At 45.7% G+C, this 26639-nt stretch overlaps 1 protein-coding gene across 1 annotated transcript in view; it reads right to left on the bottom strand.

Annotated features, from left to right (window-relative positions):
* Dixdc1 (DIX domain containing 1) overlaps nt 1-26639 on the bottom strand; it is a 74650-nt gene that overhangs the window by 17562 nt on the left and 30449 nt on the right. The window contains 14 exon segments of the mRNA XM_076925131.1: nt 131-298; nt 557-646; nt 1499-1570; nt 1645-1737; nt 2114-2167; nt 2569-2673; nt 5179-5229; nt 6410-6463; nt 7671-7760; nt 11132-11280; nt 13282-13394; nt 19649-19756; nt 20823-21054; nt 23815-23940. Of these exon segments, the coding sequence (XP_076781246.1) occupies nt 131-298; nt 557-646; nt 1499-1570; nt 1645-1737; nt 2114-2167; nt 2569-2673; nt 5179-5229; nt 6410-6463; nt 7671-7760; nt 11132-11280; nt 13282-13394; nt 19649-19756; nt 20823-21054; nt 23815-23940 (1505 nt within the window).

Genomic DNA, 26639 nt, shown 5'->3' on the forward strand with positions numbered 1-26639 from the left:
ACCGTCAGCGCCACTGAGGTGGAAGCCCAGCTGGAGCCCGCAGCAGCGTCTTGTATTGTGTCATATAAAGGCAGACTCATCAGACCAGGCTGCCTCAGGAGCTTGCCCAAGCAAGACATCCCAGTATTACCTTCCTTTCTTGTTTCTTCTGTGTCTCTATGACATGCAGGCGCTCCATGAGGCTTGAGATGCCCTGCTCCAGGCTGTCAATGGTGTGATGCTGAGGGTCATGGCCGCTGAAGCTGTTTCGCAGGCTGCGGAGAGCATCTCGGACGAGCTGGAGGTCACTGGTCTGTGGCTGAAAGGAAAGTGCTGGTGGCATAGTACAATGCCATATTTCTATCCCAGCCCAGCCACCGAGCTAAAGAGGATTAACAGGAAGTACTTAGGGCAGAGGCTTGAGTGATTTTTTAAAAAATTTTAGATACTAAATGCCTCACATGTGAAAACACCCTTGTATGTGTAATCAAAGGCTGGGAATATTTAAAGCTTAGCAGCTGGTGATGGCTGGCGCATTGCTCTTGCTTCAGCTAGTTCTCTAGTCCTAGGGACATACCCCTCTGTGGGTGACAGTGGTGGCGCCTCTCCCTGCCACTGGAAGGACAAAGCCATTGCGCTGAGAGCTGTGACTGTTGTAAGCTGTCACCTAGAGCATCAAGAAGAGACGAAGGTTGTTAACAGAATTCTAAATCAAGGCACTTTTCCTTTACATTCCTCGCTTTCTGATTAGCATGTAAGTGACAGTTCCTACTTATATTAAAAGTGCTATGTGAGGGCCGAGGAAAATGGCTCAGTGAGGAAAGATGCCGCAAACCTAGAAACCTGAGTCTGACCCTGAGGACCCATGCACAAATGATGTACACATGAAAGCCTCACACTTCTATGGTGACATGGGAGTTAAAGAATTACCCAGAAGCTCATGAGCCAGCTTGCTCAGAGGGTGTAGTACAATAACAGAAACAAGGGGAGACCCTGCCTCCACCAGGTTGAAGATGAGAACTGGTGTACACACACACACACCACAAATGGAAGAATATTTATCGTGTCATGTGTGGAGATGTGGTCTCCCTCTTCTCCATTGCTGTGTCAAGGCTGCAGTTGACACTTAGTGGTCATTGTGAATGCAGAATGAATGATACAACATCCTTGGCCTGGAAGCCCATGGCCACTGTAGCCTTCTTTTCTCTGCTTTAAGCAACCAAGAATCAAGAACGCATGTATCTTAAACCCAACTCTGTGTTAGGTGGTCTAGTAAGACTGTAGTCAGTCGCTTACGTAGTTCAATACTCAAAAGAAAGAGTCACTGTTGTTTTCATATTTCATTTCTAAGTGCTAGAAGCTAAGTACCACCCTGACCCTGTCTCCTGGGTGCTGGAGAGGAAACCTGAAACCTTGAGCACACCAGGCGAGTGCTCTACCACTGAGCTACACACCCGGGCCCTGGAGCTGGCCTGCAGTCTATGCCCTCTCTAGGGAGAATCCTAGCGTTCTGAGTTACCTCATCTGCCTCTCCTTTCATGCAGTGAGCCAGAAGGACATCTTTATGCTCTAGCTCCCGTTCTAGATCCACCTGAAAACAGATCAAATCAGCAAAGTGTTCCCTTCAGGTGTTCCCAGGCAGGCCAGGGGCTGATGCATCCTGACCTGCTGGTAACTGGCGTCCGAGAGTTTCCGAAGCGCATCTTCTAACTTGGCCTGCTGCTGCTGAAAGAGGCGGTCCTTCTGTCCCAGCTCTTTCTGCAATGGAGAACCTCTGTCAGGGGTGTGGCAAACACAAGGACATCAAATGGTTCGCACTCTTGTAAGGCAACCTAGAAGAGTCTCAGGGATGCAGCCTTCCTTACTGTGTACCCAGAAGGCTTTCCATACCTTAACAGTCTCACACGGCGCCAGGATTCCTAGAAACGCAAAGAGGGAGCAAACTGCCTACAGAAGGGCTGCTATGGGCCTGCCACTGACTGCTGCCAGGCTCCTCTCCAGAGCTAAGCTTTCTACACCTTGGAACTAATGGTAAGATTTCCTACCAGAGGGCAAAGACAGAGCTGAATACAAAAATGTTCTCTGAGCATCAGCTAACACGAGCTATTCACAGTCACTGGAGAGCATTTCTTACTTTATATTCTCCTAAGAGCCGGTTCCTCTCGTCTAGTTTCCTCTGCAGATCCACCTGCAAGGTAAAAAAAGAATTCAGTGGCGTGCAGGTATTATGTACAAACCCTCAGGGAAACCAGCCACTTGGAAACCAGAATTAACACACAGTATACAGCACTCGGAGGGTAGACCTTGACAAAAACACATGCCAGCTCTTCACATGTTTAACAAAAGAAGCAGGCTGTACAAACACAGTTTGGTCTTAGTGTTCTCCAAGCTGAGTCAAGGACCATCCACACCTAAGCTGTGACCTAAGACCAGAAATGAGTCTTATGGGAATAGAAATAACTACAGACATGGAAGGTAGGCACCCCAGGAAGAAACCAAGAGAGATCTCAAGGGCGGATCAAACAGTACTCCATGTGCCATCCTATTTGACTGGGCTCTCTGAGGTCAAAGGTCACACACTGAACTCACATTCTGGTTGTGCAGCTCATCCTTATCCATATTTGCCCTCAGCAGCTCTTGCTTAAGCTGAAGAACAGATGTGTCCTGCTGAGTCAACCTCTGCTGCAAGGCATCCTGGGAAGAAGGACACTCTGTATCAGTCTCTATCCATCACCCAGCCAGATGGTACTTCTTACTGACCCCTTCACCGTGTATGGAGCATTAGCCACTGCAAACTGGGAGAAGACAGGAACAACAAGGACCTTGCCACAGGACCTGGGCAAAGACTGTTCTCTCTTCTTCTAAGACACCATCATTTATGGGGAAAATCACGCCCATGGTCCTTCTGAGAGAAACTTGGTTTTCCCTTACCCACAGTTCACCCTACACACACTCCTGGCATCATGGTGTACTATGCAGATGAGGAGTGGCTTCTGAGATCAGACAGATGGAGATTTATATTAAATGCCCATCACTTCCCACTTGGAAGATACTGTCCTTGAACTTGTGATCTTCCTCTTGCCTTCTAGTTTCCTCGTCTACCTCTTGGGTATATAAGCACTCTCCCTGACTTAGCGCCTTTTCCTCCTCTCTCTGTCCAGTCCCCACTTCCTGGAGCAGTGGTTCTCAAGCTTCCTAACACTTTGACCCTTTTAAGTTTACATTGTGGTGACCACCAACCATGAAATTATTTTCGTTGCTACTTTATAACCATAGTAATGGGAATATCTGATATACAGGATATCTGATAGGCAGCCCCTGTACACTCGAAAGGGGTCATGATCCACAGGTGGGTCATCACTGCTCTAGGTAGGATAGCCTGGCCTTGAATTCATGGCCCTCTTCTCTCAGCTTCCAAAATGGTAGGATCACAGGCCCCATAGAAAAACCATTTTAAATTATCCAGCTGACATGGCAGAGGCAAACTAAGATATCCCTGGCTTTGTATCCTGGCACATCTCCAAAGTGCTCCAACGATGTGTACGTTAGTGAATGACTTAGGAAAAGAGGAGCCTCTGTGGTCAGTTATCTTAAATGTGTTCAGGACAATAGCTTCAGTTTTTGAAGATTTTATGTTCATCTATGTGTCTGTGTATTTGTGTGTGTATGTGTGTGGGTATCTGTATGTTTGTGTGTCTTGTATATTTGTGTCTTTGTGTGCCTGTGCACATGTGTGTATGTGTTTCTGTGTATTTGTGTGTGTCTGTCTGTGGAGTTCATGTTCTCTATAAAAGCAGTATACTTTCTTACCCATTGAGCAATGTCTCCGAGTCAAGGCCTATCACTTTATGATACACTTTCTGAGGTCTTTCAATGTGATATTATTCACAATGAATCTTCAAGATGATCAGAAATTTCTCCAACTTAATTAACCAAAGGGCACATTTCTGTTTTACTTCAATATTAGGTGACTGAATATGTTTTGGAAAGTGTTACTGAGTTGGCCTTGGCTAGCCAGTGAAGGTCTGTGCAAGAAAGAGGGGAACAGCAGAAGCTTTAGATGAAGACTCAGATGTTATAATCCTATTTGAGTGAATAACATATTCAAGGTTATCAGCGCACACATTGCATATAACAGCAAAATAGCTCCTGGAAAGTAGCTAGTCTAAAATACCACCAACAGGAGAATGAGTAAATATGTAAATATATATTTAATTTAATTATACACACACACACACACACACACACACACACACACACACACACACACACACAAGACTTAGTTATTAAGTGCTTAAGTGCACTGGCTGCTCTTCCAAAGGACCTGAGTTCAATTCCTAGCACCCACATGGAGGCTCACAACCATCTTTAACTCCAGTTCCAGGGGATCCAACACCCTCTCTTCTGGCCTCCTTAGTTACCAGGTGTGGAAGTGGTGCAGACATACATATAGAAAACAGCCACACACATAAAAAAAAAAATTACAAAGAACAACATTATGCAAGTATAAAGAAGCCCTAAAATGGTTTTGACTAAAGTAGAACATCTCCCAGACACACTGCTGACTGAAAGCAGCACAGTGCCCAGCTGTCTCCGTGGCATGCTGTTATCTGGGTTGAAAAGTGGAAGAAAATGTTGAATAGATATACCAGATAACTGGTAAGTTGCCTCAAGTGAAGGGGGGGGAGACAGGTTGTGGCAGCAATGGGGTGTGGCGGGGTAGGGGGCAGAGCTAGTGGGAGAATTCACACGGTCTACTCTTTTGTGTTTTTAAACCATGTGAATGTTATTAACCACTCCATCATGGTTCCTTTTTCTTTTTTCCTAAAAAGGGCATTTTTACGAACTGACAGTGCTTTCACATAGAACAAATCAAGGTGGCCCAGAGGCAAGTGACAGCACCATGAGTCACAACTAGGAGACAAAAGCCTCAGCAAAAGCAAAGATATCTTCCTCAGCATGTCTCCCTACCCACCACAAAGCCCTTCCTACACCCTGAGCACCAAGCCTGTTAAAGACCCCTAGCAAAATCCCAATAGTCCCAATGGTGCTTGAATCTCAACACTCACTAATAGACACATCACCTCACAGAGGCTTACAAAAAATAAAACTAAAAAGAAAGAAAGAAAGAAAGAAAGAAAGAAAGAAAGAAAGAAAGAAAGAAAGAAAGAAAGAAAGAATTCAATGTCTTCATTTTACCTTTATCCCCTGTAAGTTTCTGGCTTCTTGTTTGCATTTCAGCAGTTCTTTCTACAAACCAAACATAGTGAGATCAGATGGTGGCTTCTGAGTTGCTTCATAAGCATTACCTCATTCTGTCAGCAAGAAGACAAAACCCAGTTGGCCATTCCATGAAGATTAACCCATCAGCTGAGGCACAAAGCAGATCCAGTCCTGTAAGCAGTAAAGACTGACCCTCTGTTCTCTAGGTACCCCCCACTGAGATGCCGAGGCAGAAAGAAGACACCCCATTTGGCCCAGAGACTTTCTCCATGCAGCAAACTTTGTTAACAAGAGAACCTGATAACACCATCTGAATCTCCATTCAAATCTGTGATATGCTTATCTCTTCTGCTGAATACTTATTTTGATTCTATTTAACTTCAGCAAAGGGTTGGCATGCTTCTGATTCTCCAAAAGGCTATTGTTCTTTTTTTTTTTTTTTTGGACTGAGGCTATTGTTCTTTGTGGTCCAAACAAACATGAACTTGGTTTTATAATGGGAAATTGAGTAACTGAATTTCCATATATAGGACTGCAAGTGAAAATAGAGATTTGAGAAAAGCAAGGCCTGTTACTGAGACTCGGGTCTCTTGCTATTGTGTCACATAAAGGATTCATAATTAGCTTATCTAAAATGGGATTCTTAGCCTGACCTCCAATAGATGGGATCAAAAGTTATCAAAAATGCAGGTCTAAGTTTATAACATACATGTGTATGCACATTAACATTTGTCTGGGGAGCATTTGTGTTCAGTCAGTGTTCTACCACTGACCTATAAGAATTCTGAAAAATATTCATAAAAAGAACCACACTAATATTAGATACTCTCTCTCCTCTTTTGAGGCAGGTTCTCATGTAGTTCTGGTTAGCCTGGAACTCAGTATGTAGACCAGGCTAGACTCTAATTTATGTACCACAATGCCTAGTCTAGAGTCATCTTTTTTCTCCTCATTAAAAAAGGAATCTAGAAAAAATTCAAACTTACAGAAAGGTACACCCCAAAACAGAATAGATAACTACTACATAGGACTAAGATTAAAAAGGTGTTGCCATGAACAACAGGTTAGATGTGCATTTCTCCTCCAAAAACAGACACAGCAAAGGTCCTAGCGCTGCATCCCTATCCCTCTCCAGAATGTCCCGAAGCTGGCACATTACGTCCCCACAATTATGTTCTAAGGGGAAAATGTACAGGTCCTATCCTACCTTAAGGTCCTGATTCTCCTCCATACTCTGATCCAGACGGCTTCGGATTATAATCTGAACATAAGACAAGAGATGGTCATGTGCCTGTACCGAAGTCCACTGGCCATTCCTACTACACGTCATTCCTGTCAGGTGAACACATGCCCTCTTGATACAAGCAAATGCCCCAAGTGCATGACATAAAACAATATGGAAGAAGTTTGCAGTGAGTGTGTGTGCTGGGAGAGGCAGATGGAATGGGGAAAGAGGGATGAGCTAAAAAGGAAGGGCCAATGAGGATGACGGGATTAACACAACGGTTTATCATTTTATGTGTACTCGTGTGTGTGCCTATGGGTATACGCTCGTTGAGTAGCAACCTTGGAGGCCAGAGGCAAAAGATCTCCTAAAACTGCAGGGCGCTGACATGGGCGCTGGGAATTAAACTCTAGTTAAGTGCTCTTAACGGCTGAGCCATCTCTCCAGCTCAATAAAAAGGTTTACACAATGGGAGGACAAAATAATCCTTAAATTATTCCTGCAATTTCATTGAACATGAACAAGAGGTTAGAAGAAGAATCTCGATTCGGGAAAACCTGTCTTAAGGCTGCTGAGATGCTGGGTGAGGAAGAGCCCCAGACTAAGAAAAAGGAGACAGTGGGTGTGAGGGGAGGATGAGAAGGAACCCAGGGATGGTATCTGTTTCTGTTTGGGGCATCCCAGTAAACAAGGAGATGTGAACACAACCAGAAGGATAAATAGAGACAGTGGCTAAGAAGAGGACAGAAAAACTTAGCAGAGGACACACTGACACTGAACACCTACGAATGAGGAGCCGTCTGCTGCACACACAGATCTACAACTCTGTAGAGACCTGAACTGGAAAACCATCTGTGGGAAGCAGGTGTAAAGTGAGTGAAGACACCGAAGGCAGATGACATTGCCCAGTGACTGTAAGACTGATGAGGACCCAGACAGGGATGTTGAGGAGCTCCACATCATGACATGGAGAAAAGGAAAGCTTCAGAGGACTGGGCCCTAATCTGAAGGGGAGCAGGACCATAGGCATCTTTGGTCATTATCATATCTGTAGCACCGTGGACTAGTGTCTGACTCAGAGTCAGCACTTTCTGGACATCTGCTGACTAAATCAACAGGGAAACCAGGAAGGAGTAACCAAGAATGGCAGAGAAACTCTAGGAGTCAGGACAGAGTGCTTCAAGAAGGTGAGGTCAGGTGTGAGAACAGCCAGGCCTAGTATCCAGCCAGACATGGAGCTTACCAGCTGTTCCTCGGGATTGACTCCTGGTTCACAGAGGGCCACGGGTCTTTCCTGCTCATCCTCGGGTAGAGAGCCATTGAGTAGCAAGGCCTGGATAAAACACAGAGGAAGAAACTGAATTCCCAGCCACCTAATTCAGTCTAGAGTCAGGCTTGGTAAGTTCTCCACAAAGAGAAATCATCGGATAACACAAACAAGTTTCTCAAGGAAGCCAGATGATAAATAACCTCTGCTTATTTCCAATGGCCCCGAAGACACAAAGCTCCTCCTAGAGGCCCCTCTCCCAGTTTTAGAAAGTCTCATGTATCCGGTGCTGGCTTTGAACAGCAGAGGATGGCTTTGAATTTCTGGACCTCCTGTCTTTACCTATCATGTGCTGGGATTTCAGGCATCTACCACCATGCCTAGTCTACAAATTGATATGATCAGACCCAGGATTCCGTGCAAGCTACAAAGGCACTGTACCAACTGAGTTACATGCCCAGCCCCATGGACCGCTTTCACCTCTGTTACACGGACCCTCTGTTCTGAGGATTCTTGGTCTCAGAAGAACTATGAACAAACCTTCCCTTCAAAAGTATCCAAACACACTTCAAACTTGAACTGTTCACACACAGCTCTACCAGCTGAAAGGGGATCTAAAATCATGTGGAATTTTCCTGGCTTAAAATTTACAGTGTATTACAATGAACTGTCTGAAATCCTTTGAAAAATATTTGCTTTTTGTTTGTTTTCATAGTTCTGCATTTCACCCCGAGGCAACAGAATAGAAGGAAAATCTTTACAGAGATGGCCTCATTCATTTCAACGCCAGGCTGTTTTTTTATTAGAGTATTAGTGAGTAGAAAGTGGGGCAGATATACCCAGAAGGTCAGGCTTTCGGGCCCTAGTACATTGCCTCTTCTAAGAACCCATGCCTAACATTGTATTAATAGTTTGTAATCTCATTCTTTTCCTTAAAAACTTATTTTAAAATTTATTTTTACTATTGATTGATTGAGATAAGTCCTCACTATGTAGCCTTGGCTGATCTGAAATTCATTGTGTACCATAGGCTGGCCTCAAATTCAGATCTATCTGCTTCTGCCTCCATGCAGCATCTTGCTCTGATAAAGTTTATTTTTATTTTTAATGTCTCTGTGTAGGTTTGTGCATGTGACTTCAGTGCCTACAAACACCAGAAGAGGGTGTTGGAGAGCCTAGAGATGGAGTCACAGTCACGGTCTGACGTGGGACACAAACTCAAGTATTCTATAAGAGCAGTACATGCTCTTGACAGCCAAGCCATCTCTCTCTCTCTCTCTCTCTCTCTCCCTCCCTTTTCCCTCTCTCTCTCTCCTTCTCTCTCCCTTTTCCCTCCCTCTCTCTCCTCTCCTCTTCCTCCTCCTCTTCCTCCTCCTCCTTCTTCCTCTCTCTCTCTCTCCCTTTTCCCTCTCTCTCTCCTTCTCTCTCCCTTTTCCCTCCCTCTCTCTCCTCTCCTCTTCCTCTTCCTCCTCCTCCTTCTTCCTCTCTCTCTCTCTCTCTCTCTCTCTCTCTCTCTCTCTCTCTCTCTCTCTCTCTCTGTGTGTGTGTGCATGCAAGCCACAGTATACACAGGGAGCTCAGAGGACAGCTTTCAGAAGTCAGTTCTCTCTTTCTACGTGTGGGTTCCAGAGATGGGACTCAGATTCTCAGTCTCGGCAGCCAAGGCTTTGCCTGTGGAGTCATCTCACCAGCCTTGGAATCTTATTCTTAGAGCAACTTCCTGGTATACTTTAGGACCTGCCTGCTCAGGGAGGGATTATGAAATGTTTCAGGTGAGTTAAGGATGGGACACTGTTTTGTTTCAACTGGAAAGACAGTGTCAGAGGATAAATATAACCCGTCTGAATAAGTATAACACAAATTCATCAGACACGTTGATGGAGAATGTTTAAAATTCAGCCAATGGTTTCTCTACTAAACATTGATGATAATGTTTGAGAAAATCAAATGAACTTGGTTTTCCCATGGAATTATGGGGAGAGGAATGGGCGAGCAGGCACACAGCCTCGGGGCTGCAGAAGTGGAGACATTCCAAGAATAGTAATCCCAGAGGCAGCTGCTCAGTGGCCTCTAATGATGGCAAACTAACAAGTCACAAATACTGGATGTGCCTTGATATCCAACTTGTTCAGCCCTGGAGCAGATAAGAAGTTAGTGGACACTGTGAGCCATTTTGTGCTCCTCAGTGACACCAGGTCCTCATTGTCATCGAGTGGCAGTGACTTAAAAATTCCTCTGTTTGGAGGAAATATTAGGCTGTTGCCTTTCTGCTTGTCAACTCTCCTTCTTTTTTGTTATTTCTCTGTTTCATCAGTCACTATATTTCTCCTAAACTAAGGAATACAAATCAAACAGAGCCAAACTGATAGCTATACATACCTCGATCAAATAATGCAAATTATTTCAGGGGAGGAAACCCTGGTTAAGTAATCCCACCCCCAAATTCCTGGAACACGTCCCAGTAAAACAAGAGTAAATCATTAAGTAGTCATTACTGGAGTTGCAGAAAGGGATTTTTTTTTTTTTTTTTTTTTTAAACACAGAACAAGAAGCAGACACCAATAACTTCAGGAACGTTTACGAAGTAAACTTCTCCAATTGGCCTGGGTTCCTGGGGCATACATTATGCAAATCATTTTACAGAAGCACCAATGTCCTTTTTCTTTAGGAACCCTTTGTGTACCCACCCTGTCAGTGGCTGGGAGCACGCCCTCCACCGCCTGCCAGAGCCTTACACATAATGTGGGCTTTGTTTACGTGTCCATAAATATTTCACAATTCAAAACCGGTGCAGCTCCCAGCACAAACAGAATGGAATATTCCTAGGCAATTTCAGGGTCATCAGCAACACTACAGGGGCTCCTCCAAACAGAACCAATCGGATAAGGACAGTGGGTCAGGGGGGTCATGGTGGGCCTATGTCAAGTGGGTCAGTCAGTGTCTGGGGGAGATTTCCCTAGCTGATAGCACAGGTATAGGGACAAACGAAGGGCTCTGTTTGCTCAAGGGAAACCTCTGCTACCAGAGCACTTGCCTTGGTATCAGGTGTTGGTGCCTGAGGAAGCAGCCAAGTCCCTCAGCTAGACACAAGTGGGAACCTGGTGACATTACTCCCTTCTTCCCCGTATCTGCTGCAGAATTCCTGGGTCGCAGTCTTTGTTAGAAGTTCCAGTTGCAGGTTGGGAAGTGCATAAAAGACACCTACCTACACAACAGGGCTCAGCCAGAGCTCCAGAGCTTGTACAAATCCTAACAGCTGGACAGTAAACAAGAGTCCCAAAGTCCACTTAAAACAGTCACCAACAGGGAATTTTCACTCTGACTCATGAACAACTAAAATCAGGTGGTTTTTTTTTTTTTTCTTTGCAAACTGATACTAGCAAGCTAAAAAAGAATAATTAGCTAGGGCACGGAGAACAAACTGTGGAGAGAGCTACCTGTAGTCCTGAAATCATTTTCTTTGCTTCCTCCATTTCTTTTTCTAAGTGTTCTTGTTGCTCCAGCAGCTGTTCTTCCCATGTGGCTTCCAGGTAGGTTCCTGGGCTCCCAGGCCTCCAGTCTCGGGATAATGGAGAGTCTGTCTCATCTGCAAAATGAAAGGTTGGACCATAGTTCATGTTGAAGAACTATTTCCGGCAGACAGAGCGCGGTGTGCTTCACAGGTTCAGGTCACCTGCCTTCTGAACCTGTCTGCACACAGACACACGAGGCTCTCCACTAGGTGGGGTTGTGAGGCACAAAGAACTGGTTGTTAACTGAGGTACCAGGCTCAGGAAAGCACCAGCTTGGGGAGGAAAGTCTATCCCCTTCATCCCCTAGGAAGCAGCAGGGCTCCTGCCACAGAGACCTGTTAGAGCATACAAACTCCCAACTCTCGAAGTAACATCCCAGAGTCAGACCTGGCTTCCTCTCATAATGGACTATAATTTCCAAGCTACATTAACCCTTTCCTCCACAAATCACTATTGGCAGTGGTGTGTTTTTCATTTGTTTGTTTTTATCACAGTGATAGAAACCCTAAGACAAACCTATTCCTTTCACCCTTTGAAGCCATAACTAAGCCCCTTTCACACAACATCGTGTGAGTCAATCCTGAAATAAAATTGTTTCCTTGTCTTTAAGCCCTCTTTGAGTCCCAGAGAAGGAGGATGCTAAGTGTGTGAAGCGGGAGTGGTTGGGTGGATAGAGGAACAGAGGAGCAGCCTCACAGAGGCAAAGGGAAGGGGTATAGGGTGGGTGGTTCATGGAGGGGAGATCGGGAAGGGGATAACATTTGAAATGTAAACAAATAAAATGATTAATAAATAAAAAACAAAAACAAAACAAAAAAAACAAACAAAAAACCAAAAAGACCTCTTTGTTCCAGGGTCTTTGTCTGCTTTGTACTAATTACATGCATCACCATTTACTGTGCATTATGGAATACAGGGGAGGTAAACTCTTTGAGCAAGCTTCTTGATCTCTAAGAAGTGCATAGTAACCAAAGGCAGGTGTGGTAGCACACACCTTTAATCCCAGCTCTAGGGAGGCAGAGGCAGGTGGATCTCTGTGAGTTCGAGTCCAGCCTAGTCTACAAATCCATGTCTAGGACAGCCAGGACTCTGTTACACAGGGAAATCCTGTCTCAAAAGCAAAAATATTTTAATGTAAAGATTAAGAGGTAAAGTACAAGGACCCAGCAGTGTTCAACAGTGCAGGAATTCAATAAACACTCCTCTCCTCCCTCTTCATAGCCTTAAGAGTTTGACTCTGTGGGTGACCCTTGGTCTTTGAGACAGGGTCTCACAGTGTAGCCCAGGTTGGCTCGAAACTCACTAGTTAGACTAGCTGGCCCCAAATTTGTGACCCACCGGCCTCCATCCCCTAAGCACTGAGAGTACAGATGTGCACCACCAACCCCAAAGCTAGAACTGTTACAAGCGCTTGGGCTTGAGGGCAAGCAGAGAAGAATTTCATTTCAGATTTTCTTTTGAGGGGTTTGGTTTCATTGCAACCCTTATGAGTGAGCGGGCTTCAACCCAACACTTGTACTTTGCTTTATCCGAGTTTCTTTTTATGTTTAAGTAGGGGGAAAAGAAAAAGATACTTGAGACAAACTCAGAAGTTTGAACAGAGAGAACTCTGTGGCCCTTTTGTAACCCTCATACCAAGACCTGTATTCTGTCGCATGTTCACAGGCATCTTGGTTCAAACTATATATTCCTGGCTCCGACCTAAGTCCACGGTGAAGCACCAGAATTATCTTCACAAAATAGAACTATTTACTGGAACAGGGCTCCTGACTGCCCCAATGTCATTTATATAAGTTGTAGGCAGCCGGCTAAGGGAGGGCTTCTGGAGGCTGGTATGAGCTTTTCTGACAGCCCAATACCAGAACCGACGTTCTGTAAGAGGATAACTACATTAACTGGCTCAAAGGCATGACAGCCCTCTAGAGCTGACCCTCCATGCAGACAGTGAAGACAGACATGGCCGGGAAGCTTAGCAGTCAGAAACCCTAAAGACTTCAGGCTTTAAAAAGCTCCCCTGAAACAACCCAGACAGGCAGGCAGGCAGGCAGGCAGGCAGGCAGGCAGGCAGATGGTACCTGTTCTGTTCTCTATTCCTTCAGAGGGAATAATCACAAAGTCGGCCTTTTCCTCTGACTGGGTTATAATGGATTCACTCTTTGCACTGTGGATTGGACTGGGTGAAGTCAGACTGTGATCAAACAAAAGAGAAGAGAAGCAATCATTATGAGCAGGTATATAAAAGAAGACAGTTTTCACAGATCATCTCAGAGACATCTTATTTACACCATGCCTGACATGATACCTAGCTCACAATTAGAACAAATTAAATAAATGTTGAATGAATCAATGAAAAAAAAAACCTAGTTCTTGGGAGTATTTTTGTTTTTCATGTTGTTTAAAGATTATATATATATATATATATATATATATATATCTCCATGTGTGGGGGTGGGGAGTATGAATGTGAATACAGGTGGGAGGTGTGTGGTGTTTGTATGTGTGCAGTGGGGTGGGGGGTGCAGTGGGGAGGGCATGTGCATGTGAATATAGGTGCCTGTAGAAACCAGAAGGATATTGAGTTCCCTGGACCTGGAGTTTCAGAGGTTGTGAGCTGTTCTAGCTGGGTACTGGGAACTGAACCTGGGGTCTCTAGAAAAGCAAGAAGCACTCTTTACTACTGAGCCATTTCTCCTACATCCTAGGTCTTTTCTATAATAAGGCTGCCTTTAAGCATACTTGATTAAAATGAGAGTTACCAGAATAGGCAATAAATCATTTTTAAAGAATTTTGTGTATCTGCCACTATCAGTTTGTAGGCCCAAGTTCAGAGGGTGATGGCTGTGTTCCATTGGCTTTTGGAGCTGGATCAAAATCATATTTCCAATAATCTGAGTCTTTACAATCTACCAGAGATCATCTCTAGCTAATCCCAAGAGGGGTCACAAGAGGGGACCGATTTGGGGTAGAGACTGCTGGAGTAGATGCAATGCTAGGATGGGCAGAAGGGCAGGAATTCGTTCACAGGTGAGTCAGAAGAGAAGACGAGTGCAGGCTGGAAAGACAGTTTACTGGGCAAGAGTACTTACTGCTTTTGCAGAGGACCCAGGTTCGGTTCCTAGCACCAACATAGTGGCTCACAACCATCTGTAACTCCAGTTCCAGGGGATGTGACACCCTCTTCTGACCTCCTCAGGCACCAGGCACACATGTGGTGCACAGACATAGAATGCAGACAAAACAATCATACATATAAAAATAAACCTTTCTTTAAAATAGGAGGAGTGGTAGGACAAAGGAGGAGACCCTGCTCGTGGCAGCAGAATCGAAGCTCACTTGATTGGCTCTAACTGAAGAACTATTATTATGTTTGCCATAGCTCTGTAGTTTCAAATCATCTTGAGACACTTTTCGATAATTCTTGTTCTGAGATTTTTCCGGGAAGCAGACAAGATGGGAACATGAGACTAATTATCTAAGGGATCAAGGAGTCCGGGGATCCCTTTCTCCTCACACTACACTATGAGAACATCGGCTCTGACACAGTCTCAGGGGCTCTTAGGAATTCTTTCCAAATCCATCACCCAGACAACAGTGAAGTGTCTAGGACTCACTGACCCCCTTAATGTGCCCCTGAAGTCTCGCAGGCTAATCCTCACAACCACAAGCAGGAGTTAACATTTCCTCTTCTCAGAAACCAGAGAAAAAAAACAAAAGACAAGCGCAGTGGACGTAGCCAGACTTCAAAACCTGTGGAACTCGCAGGTCTCCACAGCTGACCAACTTTAGAGATGATCTCAATTGGTACTATGCTCTCTTCTTGAAAATTATAAGAAAACAATTTAAAGCTTCACACCATTGTAAGTAAGCTGCTTTACCTAAACATCTGTAGGAAGCCGTGAGACAAGTGAGGGGCAGCGAATAGCATTCAGAAATGTTGAGTGTTTTCTAGAACTCTCTTACCTATTTTTACTATGTAGGCAGTCTGACCTCCAGGCTAACGTGAATTCACAGCTAAAAAGCTGAAAAGGGGCTGTGTCCTTGATAAAGAGAGATTTATGAGTGCCCAGGCCCCAGCATTTACCACTTACAAAACTGGGAATCCAGGCTCACAAAGCCTTTGTCAGCTGCTCCTCTTCCTCAGCTGACAAGGTGCTAGGATAACAAGCCCCATTGCCTGCATCTGGCTGGACCGCAGGAGGGATGTGCGAGACAAACCAGAGGGAGGGCATACTGGGGACCTAGGATGCGGAGAAACCCCTTTCCTAAAAGCATAGACGCATGCTCAGTTCCTCCTCTCCCCTCCAAGTGAGTTGCCTCCCTTATAAGGGCAGAAGGAGGCGGACGCCTGGATATCCAACCCCACCGGGGGAGTGGCAGAGCAGCCAAAGGAAAACAACATTTCTTTTTCTTGAAATGAGACTGCCAGGGTAAGGCCACGGAGGTAAGACTAGGAAACTAGATGGCCAAGATCAAGGACCTCGGTGGGAGGAAAATCCTGAGGCGTGTGTCAGAGCAGCAGCACCTTCCTGGAAAAGGAAGGAGCTTTTAATCTTCTGCTTCAGGTCAGAGAAAAGTATCTTCATGGTAATTAATTGTAAGACTTGGGATCCTCCCAAGCTAGTTTAAAAGTCCTACTTGACAAACAAGTAATCTCTATTTACCATTATAACCCTCTCTGAGAACTATAATAACCCTGTCAGAGAACGGCTGATTACAAATGGGTTCTATATATGCTTTTCTTAACCTACTATCTCACCAATATTAATTTATTATACCAGCAAACCTCAACAAAGATATTGCTAAATTAAACTTACATCACTATTTTAAATGGGTAATAGACGAAAAGAGTCCTGTCGCCCCTCTAAGTGCCTCCATTAGCAGACACACAGGCTGAATCTGTGTGTGGAGCCTCGAATCCGCTCCAAACTCCTAAAATCTCTCTTATTTTGTAGAGCTAATCCCACACCAGCAGCCTGTTCTCACAGAATAGCGCCCCCAATCATCTCTTGTCGGGGGGCCAACCACAAGCTCCTGTCCTGGCCCTGCTTCCCCTCATTTCCCCACCTTAAGAGCCAAAGTGGCCTCAGCTCACCATTTGACTTGTGTCCCTCCCATGGTCCCCTCCTGGCTCTGGCTTCAGCAAGCCTGCTTCCCTGGGTGAGGTGAGAGGCTGAGCGTCACATCACTCCTAAATTCTGGCATGTCTCCCCCGCATCGGGGCTCGAAGAACGGTTCCAGAGATCAACCAGCCAGCGGAACGGTTCACCCAGGTCTCCGGAGAAAGCAGGAAAGGCAGGGGTAGGCGTCCTGGTCCGGGGGACCGGGATGCTCCCTAGGGTGACGCGTGCTGTCCCGGTAGCTCAGACAGCGCCGCAGCCGAGCCCCAGCGGAAGCCGCCTCCCATCGGCGGCCGGTCACTGGCAGCTGCATCTCGGTCTTGGCGGTCGCTCGGCTCCGAGCATCCCCCCGGACAGCCGCATCTTAACCTATCTCCCTCGGGGCAAGAGGCACTGGTGGCTCCCGCTGAGCGTCGAGTGGAGTCCGGTGTGCCGTGCTCCCGCTCGGCGCCGCCTTCCGATCCCTCCCTGCACCCCCTCCCCCGCTCCTCCCCCTCCCAGGCTGTCACACGCGGCCAGGCAGCCCTGGGCTTCGACCCAAGCGCTGCCGACGACTCTGGGCGGAGAGGTAAGGTTGCGGGCTGAGGCTGGGGCCAGGGGCGCGGTCCGGACCTGGCCGGGCTGAGGGCGATGGGAGCCCGGGTAGCGGCGGGGGATGGGCGGCGCGGTGGCAGAACCTCGTGAATCTGATAGTCCTGGTGCCGAAAAGCCCAGGAACGAAAACGTTGCTGTTCCTCTCTGACCCCTCCCTTCTTAAACGCGCGGTTTCAAGACTGACCTAACCTAACGGGGGGTGGGAGGTGGGGGGCGGGGGGGGACTCAACCCCACTCTCCAAGATTTGGGAGATGCTGGCAGGATGGAGACTAGAGCTCCCCCAACCCCCAGGAAACCTACAGAACGCCCTCCAGTCTGCGGATCCCACCTTCCTTCTCTAGGAGTTCCTGTGTTGCTGCCCAACCCCAGTCTCAAACCCCCTCTCGCCCCCCAAGGATTGTTCTGCTTGGATACAGTGAGAGGCTGGCCTGTTTACTGGAGCAACAGGAGAATTGAGCTTTGCCAGGGCATCCTTGAGAAGCAGCTGGGGAAGGTGTTTAGAAACCACAGGATGTCTAGCCCATATTCAAAGCTACACTCCACCCAAACCTGCAACATCTCCAAGATTCCTGTTTTTTTTTTAGGGGCCACAGAGCCATTTAGGTGGTGATGGAAGTGGGCAAATGGCAGAACCTGCTAGAAGCTCTTCTTTCTTGAGGAATCAGTAAAGAAATAGGCAGAGTGCTGACTCTATACCACAGAACACGGCAAAATCAGGAAAAGGAGGAAAACAGGGAAATGTGCTCTCCTTTAACACATCTACGAACTGTTGTCATTGTCCGGTGGGTCCCTCACATCCATCTCTCAGCTCTAGCTGCAATCTGAGTCCTGCCTAGAGCAAGGAACTAGTCACCCCTAGGAGACTCAAACTCTTTAATTCATAGGCACACTCAGGCTCAGGAAAGCCAAAGGCCAGCAGACGTGCAGGAAGCAGGAAGCAAGAGACCTCATTATACAACAAAACACCCTTTGATTCTGCACTGACATAGACAGTCACAGCCACAAGCAAAAGAGCAATGGTTTAGAGTCTCATTAAAAGCACACCTACTGCTTCATGGTAGAGTTTCTTCCCGGGCTGGTCAAAATGCCTTCTAACTGGATAGGGGTGAGCTTTACAGAAAATTATGAAGACACTATATTGGACACTGAAATGTTTAAAGGTGAATTGTATGTTGTAGATCCATTTCAGAAATAAAAACTACACCCATTATATGTAAACACTTTAAAGTCGAGCTGGGCTAGCAGTATGTTAGGATGATGGGAAGAGTTCCACGGGACCTCAGTACATAGCAAACCATCTGTCAAACAGGACCGGACTGTATGAGTGGAAAAAGCAGGAGGAAATAAAAAAGACAGAAAATACACATAAGGTACAATGAGACTTCAGTAGACCAGACCATGCTGGATTGGAGTAGGAGGGAAAAGATCATCAGAGGATACATTAAATACAACTCAGCAACAAAAGTTAGCAAGGAGGCTGGGGTGTGTTTATAGGGGCACAATCTCCATGAGCCAGGACAATAATCTTTTTTCTGCCATTCTACTTGGCATTGGTCAGGCTTTTATTAGTGCAGAGTGTCCTATTCCAGCCTCTGCACTTGGCTCCAAGAGAAGCAGACACCCTCTCTACGAGAGTCACAAACACCCATAGCCCACTTAAATGCATACGAATGTGCCCCAGTTCCCAGTCCTATAACAGGATGTGGAAATGCCAATGCGTCAGACAGTCGTGCACAGTTTCCTTTCTTGCTGGGAGCTTTTTCCAGCCTTCTGTGGCTGTAACTAAAGATTCAAACGCAGCCTGCAGGACAGTGCCAGGGAAATGACTATCATAAACACTAGCAGCTGATACACAAACATTGGGCTGGGCTGGGCTGGACTCTGAAGCTCCCCCCAACCCCATCCCATGTGAAGCCACACCCCCATGTGGTCGACAGAGCTAACTACTCTCACTAGGTTACTGCAGTTTCTGTGGGTGGGGAATTCACTAACACTGTATCCCCTGCTTCTGTCCGCACAGAACCCACAGATAGTGCTGAGAGCTGGTCCTTGAACGCCAAGCATAAACTGAGGAAAGCAAAAGAGTTTCTCAGTACTAGGTAGGGATTGAACACAGGACCATCTGACAAGGCAAGCACTCTATCACTAAGCAGTATATATACCTAACAGTGGGGAGCTGAAGAGGCCATGGGTGGTTAGTAAGGAGTGGATAAACTCCTGAGTGACTTGGGCACTGTCATGTCAAGAACCAATGCCCCAGACCCGTAGGAAATCGGCAAAGCCTTCCTGTGGTGTAAATGCAAGTGTTGACAGTAGGCAAGTATGAATATGTACTAATGATTGACCAGTGTGTACAGAAACTAGTAAGTCCTGGATGTTGGGTGGTTACAGCCTGAGACTGTTCACTTAGAGAACAACAAAGACTAGCTCGTGCTTCCCCTCTATGCTGTACCTAATAAATACACTGGGGGATTCCAGGCTGCACGTAATAGGTGGTGCCACTCCATCAGAGTGCACACACCCCACCTGACCCAACTTTTTGGTGTCTGTCCTTTCTTCACTCCTTCACTATCCAAGTCAGTTTTCCAGGCCCAAATCTAGAGGGACATGGTACTCAACCCCATAGGCGCCTTCTTGCTTTTGGCCTTGGTACTTGAAGCTCAGACTCCCCAGAGAATGCAGCTTTCTGCCAAGACTGGAAAGGTGAAGAACGGGGGAGGTCACGATTACCTGGAGCAGCTAGACTCAGATGGGGACTTCTGCTGACCTTCATATTGCTGCACAAGTGCTCGCACACTCCAGTATGGGTTCTCAATCTCCTCATCCATGCTGGCATTTCTAGAGGGGTGGGGGTGGGGCGGGGACCAGAAAAGAGGACAGTGTTAGTCCTGCAGTTCAGCTCTGCAGAAAGTACAGATGTCCTGCCACTCAGTGTGCAGTGTGGGCAAGCAGATAATGGGAGGCAGGAAGCCTGTCATTCCAGCATTGGGAGGCAGAGGCAGGAGGATCAGGAGTTTGAGACCAGCCTGGGCTACACAGCAAGATCCTGTCTGCAATCACACACACACACACACACACACACACACACACACACACACACACACACACACACACACAGAGGAATATATTCATTTAGAAGATGAACAATTTAACAAACAAAAAACCCTGCCTTTTTTTTTTTTTTTTTTTTTTTTTTTTTTTTTTTTTTTTTTAGACAGGGTTTCTCTTCTTCTAAGTCATTTAAAACCTAGTAGTGACGGCATTGTCTGTGACACCTTGGGGTCATGGTCTCCTTTTGCAACTACACAACCCCCAAAGCGCTTCCTACCATGAAGTTACAAGGCAATCTTGCCTTGTGGATACATCCCAGGACACAACCTCCTCCTCCAGATGGACTACTTATCTCCCAGTGAAGAAAACACACTGTGCCAAACACATATATTTAAATTTTCAGCCTGAGAGCAAATTTCCACACATGGTTCCTTACATTCTGCTAGCTGCAAAATAAACAGCTCAAAAGAAAAGGCTCAGCACGGCTTGCTGCCGTGAGCCATCCTAGCTATTCTTGAAGTTTAGACAGCAGGAGACTGACTGAACTACAGAGTGAGTTCAAGGCCAGACTGGACAACCTAATGGGACCCTGTCTCAAAATAAGACACCAGAAGGCTGAGGCTGTGACGTACGAATAGAGTGTTTGTCCAGCATGCAGAAGGGTTCTAGGTTTGCTAGCCAGTATCGCCAAAAAAGGCCAAGCTCTTCTAAGATTTCCCTCCCAAGCCTCCACTCCATTATCTTTTCTGCAGTGTGGGGCTGTTTAGATAATATTTCCATGTACTGGCACTGTAATTATCTAAGCAAAGAAATACCAGAGAGAAGAACCAGTTCCCCTTCCCCAGTTTTTTACCTCTGTCTGTATCGGAAGACATCCCGTCCTGACCGTGACATGTCATGGCACACATCAGCCAGAGCAGCCGCTGCTCCTTGGGCCACAGCGGTGGCACAGTGTGGTTGATGATTCTGTACAGGGGCTTTGGAGTCTCGCCCCTGGCTCACTGTCCTGCTAGAGCCGGGTTTAAAATGAGCTGCCAAGGCAAGGACCAGCCTCATGATGGACTTCAGGTTTCCTTCCACAATATCTAAAGCATAAGACAGATCAAAAGGTGCTGAGAGAGAGTCAGGGGCTGTGGATGGATGCATTTAATATATACCGCTGGTACTACAGTATCAGGCATGCGGTCTCCATTATCATAACGCAGTGTCCAACGAGGGACACAGAAGGGTTAAAAGCAATTACAGTGAAGTATCATAATAAAATGGTTAGATAAGAGAGGTGCCGGGGGTCTTCAGGAGGTTGTGGAGCATTCATTACCTTAGAGCTATCAAGAACGTGTAATTAGAGGAAGTAAGTCCTCGATTGAGGCTGTGTGGGGTAATGCTTTATTAACTAGTAGGAGAGGAATAAGAACAATCCAGGAAAAGGTACATGCAAAGCTCCAGAGATCAGTATAATAGGGAGATATTGTCTGTTAGAAGAGCTAAGGGCTACATGTGGCTACTGGGCACTTTGAACTGAAATATGTTTTACGTAAGTACTATAATTAGATATTTAGTAAATATCTGACACACACATGTGTACACACACACACACACACACGGAGAGAGAGAGAATGCAAAAGATCTCAGACAGTATAAAAATAGAATGTGGGGCTGGAGAGATGGCTCAGTGCTTAAGAGTACTGGGTACTCTTTCCAGAGGACCCAGGTTCGATTCCCAGTACCCACATGGCAGCTCACAACCATCTGCAACTCCAGTCATAGGGCATCTGATGCATCTTCTGGCCTCTGAGAGCACCAGGCACACACACAGTGGCCAGATATACATGCAGGCAAAATTCCTATACATACAAACATAAATAAAATAAAATGTAAAGTATCTCAGTATTGACTTCACGGTAAAGTGATCATATTATGGGCACAGTGGGCTAGATAAGATACATTATTAATATTATTTTCAGTCCTTGCAATTTAGTGTGGCTTTTGGTAACCTTTTAAGCACTTATATGGCATGTGTTATATGTCTATGGTCTAGCACTGTGGTGAAGAATGTGAGAGAGTTCAGTGTGGTGCAAGCCCCAGAGCTCAGCAGGAGAAGGGAACGCTGAGAAAAGGGAGGAATCAAAGGGTGGGTCCTATGGGACCAGGGAAGCTATAGGAAAGATGCTGGATTTTCTCCAAGTGACTTCCAGATGCAGTGGTAGGTAGCACATGATATGTGCTCTTGGTTCACGCCCGCGTGGCTCGGGAAGCTAGAGGGGGAGGAACCCGAGGCAGCAGGACTGATTAGGAACACTGAGCTTCTTCAGGTAAAAGACAATGAGGCCCTGAGTGGGGCCTTCCCTTAAAATAACCCACTTTACTGGGCCAGATCCCCAAGCCCACTCCACATGGGGACTGGATCAAAGCTATTACGACACTCTGCTTGCTGCCCTAGAAAAAAAAAAAAAAAGAGGAAAGAACACACACACATGAAGGAACACACATTCTGAGAAGTTCTGGTTAAAGTTAATACAAGAAAATGAATGGGATTCCATTGTTTGGCTTTATAGCCTTTCAAATGGACAAAGCATGCAAAGGATTATTTGATGTTTTCTACCAGATGCTCTTAATGTACTATTTGCTCACCTGAGTAACTTCAAACACACAGAACACCAATAATCCAACATGAAAGGGTTTCCCCCCCCGCCCCCATGCTCAACAAACCAACCCACAGACAACAGACCCAGAAGCTGGTGCTGAACAGAACCAGATCTAGTCACTTCTAGAAAAAGCATCAAAAGAAGGAGGCTTCTGCTTTCTAAGGATCCCTACCTGGGTGCTTCCTTATAGCATGGGCAAAGGTCATGCCACTACAGAAGACTACATAAATAAAGGCTGCAGGGCCTCCTCTGTCTGCATGGAATGGTCTCATAGAAAGGGAAAGGGGAAAAAAAAGCTATAAAATAATTCCTTTTTAAGCTAAATGTGGTATATATCTCGAATCCCAGAATGTAAAATAACAGAGGCAGGAGAAACACCTAATTTGAGGAAAGCCTAAGATACAGCAAATAGATACAGGAATACACAGTGAGATCCTGCCTTGAAAAAAAATATGTGATATATATGCTAAAATACATATGTACACGCGCGCGCGCGCACACACACACACACACGCACACGCACACACGCGGAGGCTGAGAGGGATTAGAGATGTGTCTCAGTTGATCCAGGTTGCCTAGCACTCACAAAACTCTGGGTCCAGTCTCCAGCATAGCTGGGTGATTGTGTAGTTCTATAATCTGAGCACTGAGGAGGTAGAAGCTGGAGGATCACAAGTTCAAGCTCATCCTTGGCTACATTGTAGTTTCAAGACCAGTCTGGGCTACATAAGACCCTAGCTCAGAAACTAAAGAAAAAGAAGGAAAAACAATAGATGAAATAAGATAGTTTCTTCTAGGAAACTGAATGAAAAGCATAAGTTATAGTGGTTTGTAATAGTACTTGATCATAAAACCCAAAGAACTAAAAAAAAAAGCAATCTGTCTTCATCCTTGATCATTTAAATGAGACACTCCAAAATGAATATCTTAACTTTGTCATTTATTCTTATACCATTAATTTTCCCACACACATTCAAGCAGACCTATATTCAGTTCAAATTAGTGGAGACATTGTCTTTCTGGCCAGATCTCTGCAGCCCTGGGATTTCAGTACTCCATCACTGTCTTCATGGAAAAATGACACAATGCCATGGCCTTGTCCTGTTCCAGCCTGCTCAGAACTGCTGGCCAGGGCCATGGGGCCAAGGGAGCTCTCCACGAGAAGCTGAGCTTTTCCCCCAGGATGAGGGGCTAACTAACCTTTAGCTGAAGTCTGATGCATGCGAATCTTTTTGGAAGCCACAAACTGTAGCACCCTCTCCACATTGCTCTTCATCTCTTGTTGGTTACTGGGACTCAACTGCACTCCACTCAGTTTTTCTCCTGCTGTGAGGAGAAGAAAAGCAACAACAGGTAACATCAGAAGGAAGAACATTATCATGATTTCCTAACAGCCAGGCACAAGGCTGGGGATGCAAACACTAAAATTCTCTATTAATAAATGAATGGGTTAAGTCCTGGTGTGTGCTCCAGGGAAGTGGTTGGAGAAGAGAAAAATGAAAGCCTTTCAGAACACTTCAGTCTTTCAAATGGAAGCCCATAGTGAGGTTATCTGTGTACACTGATTAATACACTAAATATTCACAAGTACCCACTGTGTGCCAAACACTGTTCTGGGTATACAGAAAGCAGGGAATAAGGTGAATAGAGTGTCTCCCTCCCAGTTTATATATGCAGTGTAGCAAGCCAATGTTTAATATAATTTTGGGAAAAAATAAAGACTGAGAAAAAATAGCTATCAGGACCTTTCTGATAATATAGTGCTGCAAAGTCTGAGTAAGACATATTTATATTTAAGAAAGGTACATGCTAGGCTGAAGAACCATACAGGCGAACCCCAAAATGGGATGAGCTCAGACTATCTGAGAGGCAAAAAGACATTATTGCTAGCTAGGCATGAAGTACACACCTACGACTTCAGCAGTAGCGTGGCTTAGGCAAAAGGATCAGGAAGCAAATCAGGTTAATCAAAGTCAGTCATGGCTACACAGCAAGTTCTAGGCCAGCCTGGGCTACATGTGACTCTGCCTCATATGAAAAATAAAAGACCAAATGTGATTAGAGTAGAGTTATCAGAGACCCAGGAAAGGCCACAGAGATGGTCACTCAGGGCTTTGTGGACCACGGGAACACCCCTGAGGTTTCTTCTAAGGGTAATGGAAAGTCATCGAGGACTTCCAGACAGGGTAGTGGCACTATCTAGTTTGTGTTTTCCAAAGCTGACTGTGTATGGGTATGGATCATAAAGGGAATGAAGCAGAAACACTATTGGGAACAACAGTCAACATAGTCAAGGCAAGAGATAAGGATGGCTGGGGTTTAGGTGGAAGAGAGCGGCTGGGGCCACAAGTCAGATGCTGAGCACATTTTGTATACGAAGTGAAGGGCACATGTTAAGAACTGGCTGTGGTACAGGAGGGAGGACGTTCCCCGGGAAAGCCTCCTAAATGCTCTGCTTGACAAGTGAGAGAACGGTAACACAGGCGCTCGTGGACAAAGACAGAATGTGCGGGTGGGTAGGGAGGGTAAGGAAATAAGGAGCATGGCACGGGTGAGGAGATAGAACATGCTGATTGGCTGTAGCTAGGACACTGGAGCAATGCTGGTGAACAGGACACTGGGCGTGTCTATAACTCAGGGAAGAGCGAAAGGCTAAATATGCAAAACTGGGGAGAGAACATGAGGTTTTCTCTTTTCTTATGTATATGTGCATGTACATGAGGTGTGTCGGGTGTGCACACATAGGTGTGCGTGGCTGTGCATATGGAAGAAGCTGTTATCTTGCTCTGTCACTATATTCTTCATTCTCTTGAGACAGGTTTTGATTTTTTGTTCACCTGGACTATGGTAGCAGTCAGCAAACACAGTGATCCTCCTGTCTCCACCCCCAAAGTGCTGGAGTTATAGTTACTCTTGTGACCATGCATGGCCTTTTAAACATGAGTACTGGGGACTCAAACTCCAAACCTCATGCTTGCACATGAACCATAACTGTCTCCTCAGCCCTGTTGAGGTTATTTCAGACTGGTTGAAACCTGGATCCTGGGAAAATAAAAACACATACTAATACTGCTTCCAGGTTCATGGACTACCTCTGGAAATAACCCTGGCTTCCAGGATGAAGGATGGGTAACTGTGGTGGCTAACATTGATTATCAATGTGACAGGTTATAGAATTACCTAGGAGACATGTTTCTTCATTGAGGAGCTATTTACATTAGGTTAGCCTCTCTGGCCGCGTCTGGGAGAGGATATCTTAATTAAGTTAACTGAGATTGAAAGAACCCCAAACGGGCAGCACTGTCCCCTGGGCATGGATCCCTGACACACGGGGTGAGCTGAGCCCATCATTCAATGTTCTCTCCTCTGGATGTGGCTGGAACTGGACCAGCTGCCTCAAGCTGTCACCACTCCTTCCCCGTTACACTGAACTTCTCTTCAACCTAGAAGCCAAAGTAAACCCTTCCTTAAGTTGCTTTTTTCATGGAAACAATGCAAGTTTACATTAAAACAGTATCTGTTAATAAAGAAAAGTCAGCAGAAGAGCTTTTGATCTTAATCCTTTTGTGCCTAGATTTCCTGCCAGTCTCCATGTAACCTATCTAAATAAAGGAAAAAGAAGATGTTTAAAATGGACTTTGAGATTCTTTTTTTATTTTATTTTCAGTCATGCACACACACACACACACACACACGTGGCACACACATACACACGTGTGTGTGTGTGTGTGTGTGCCACGTGTGTGTGTGTACAAGTGCAGGTGACCTTGGAGTCCAAAAGAGTGATGACCAGAAGCTGGAGGTAGAGAGGGCTGTGAGCCACCATACTTGGGTGGTGGGAGCAGACTCAGGTCCTCTGCAGACTCAATGTACACACTCTTAAGAGCTGAGCTCTTTCCAGCTAGGACTCTGGAATTAGAACAGAGCTAGGCTTGCAGCTCTACCTGGATGCTTAAAGTGATGTGAACCTGTGAAGTTGCTGAGCCTCGTAAACCATCAGTAAAACAATATGGGTTGATCATTCA

Source organism: Arvicanthis niloticus, chromosome 26, assembly GCF_011762505.2.
Source record: "Arvicanthis niloticus isolate mArvNil1 chromosome 26, mArvNil1.pat.X, whole genome shotgun sequence".
Lineage (NCBI taxonomy): Eukaryota > Metazoa > Chordata > Mammalia > Rodentia > Muridae > Arvicanthis > Arvicanthis niloticus.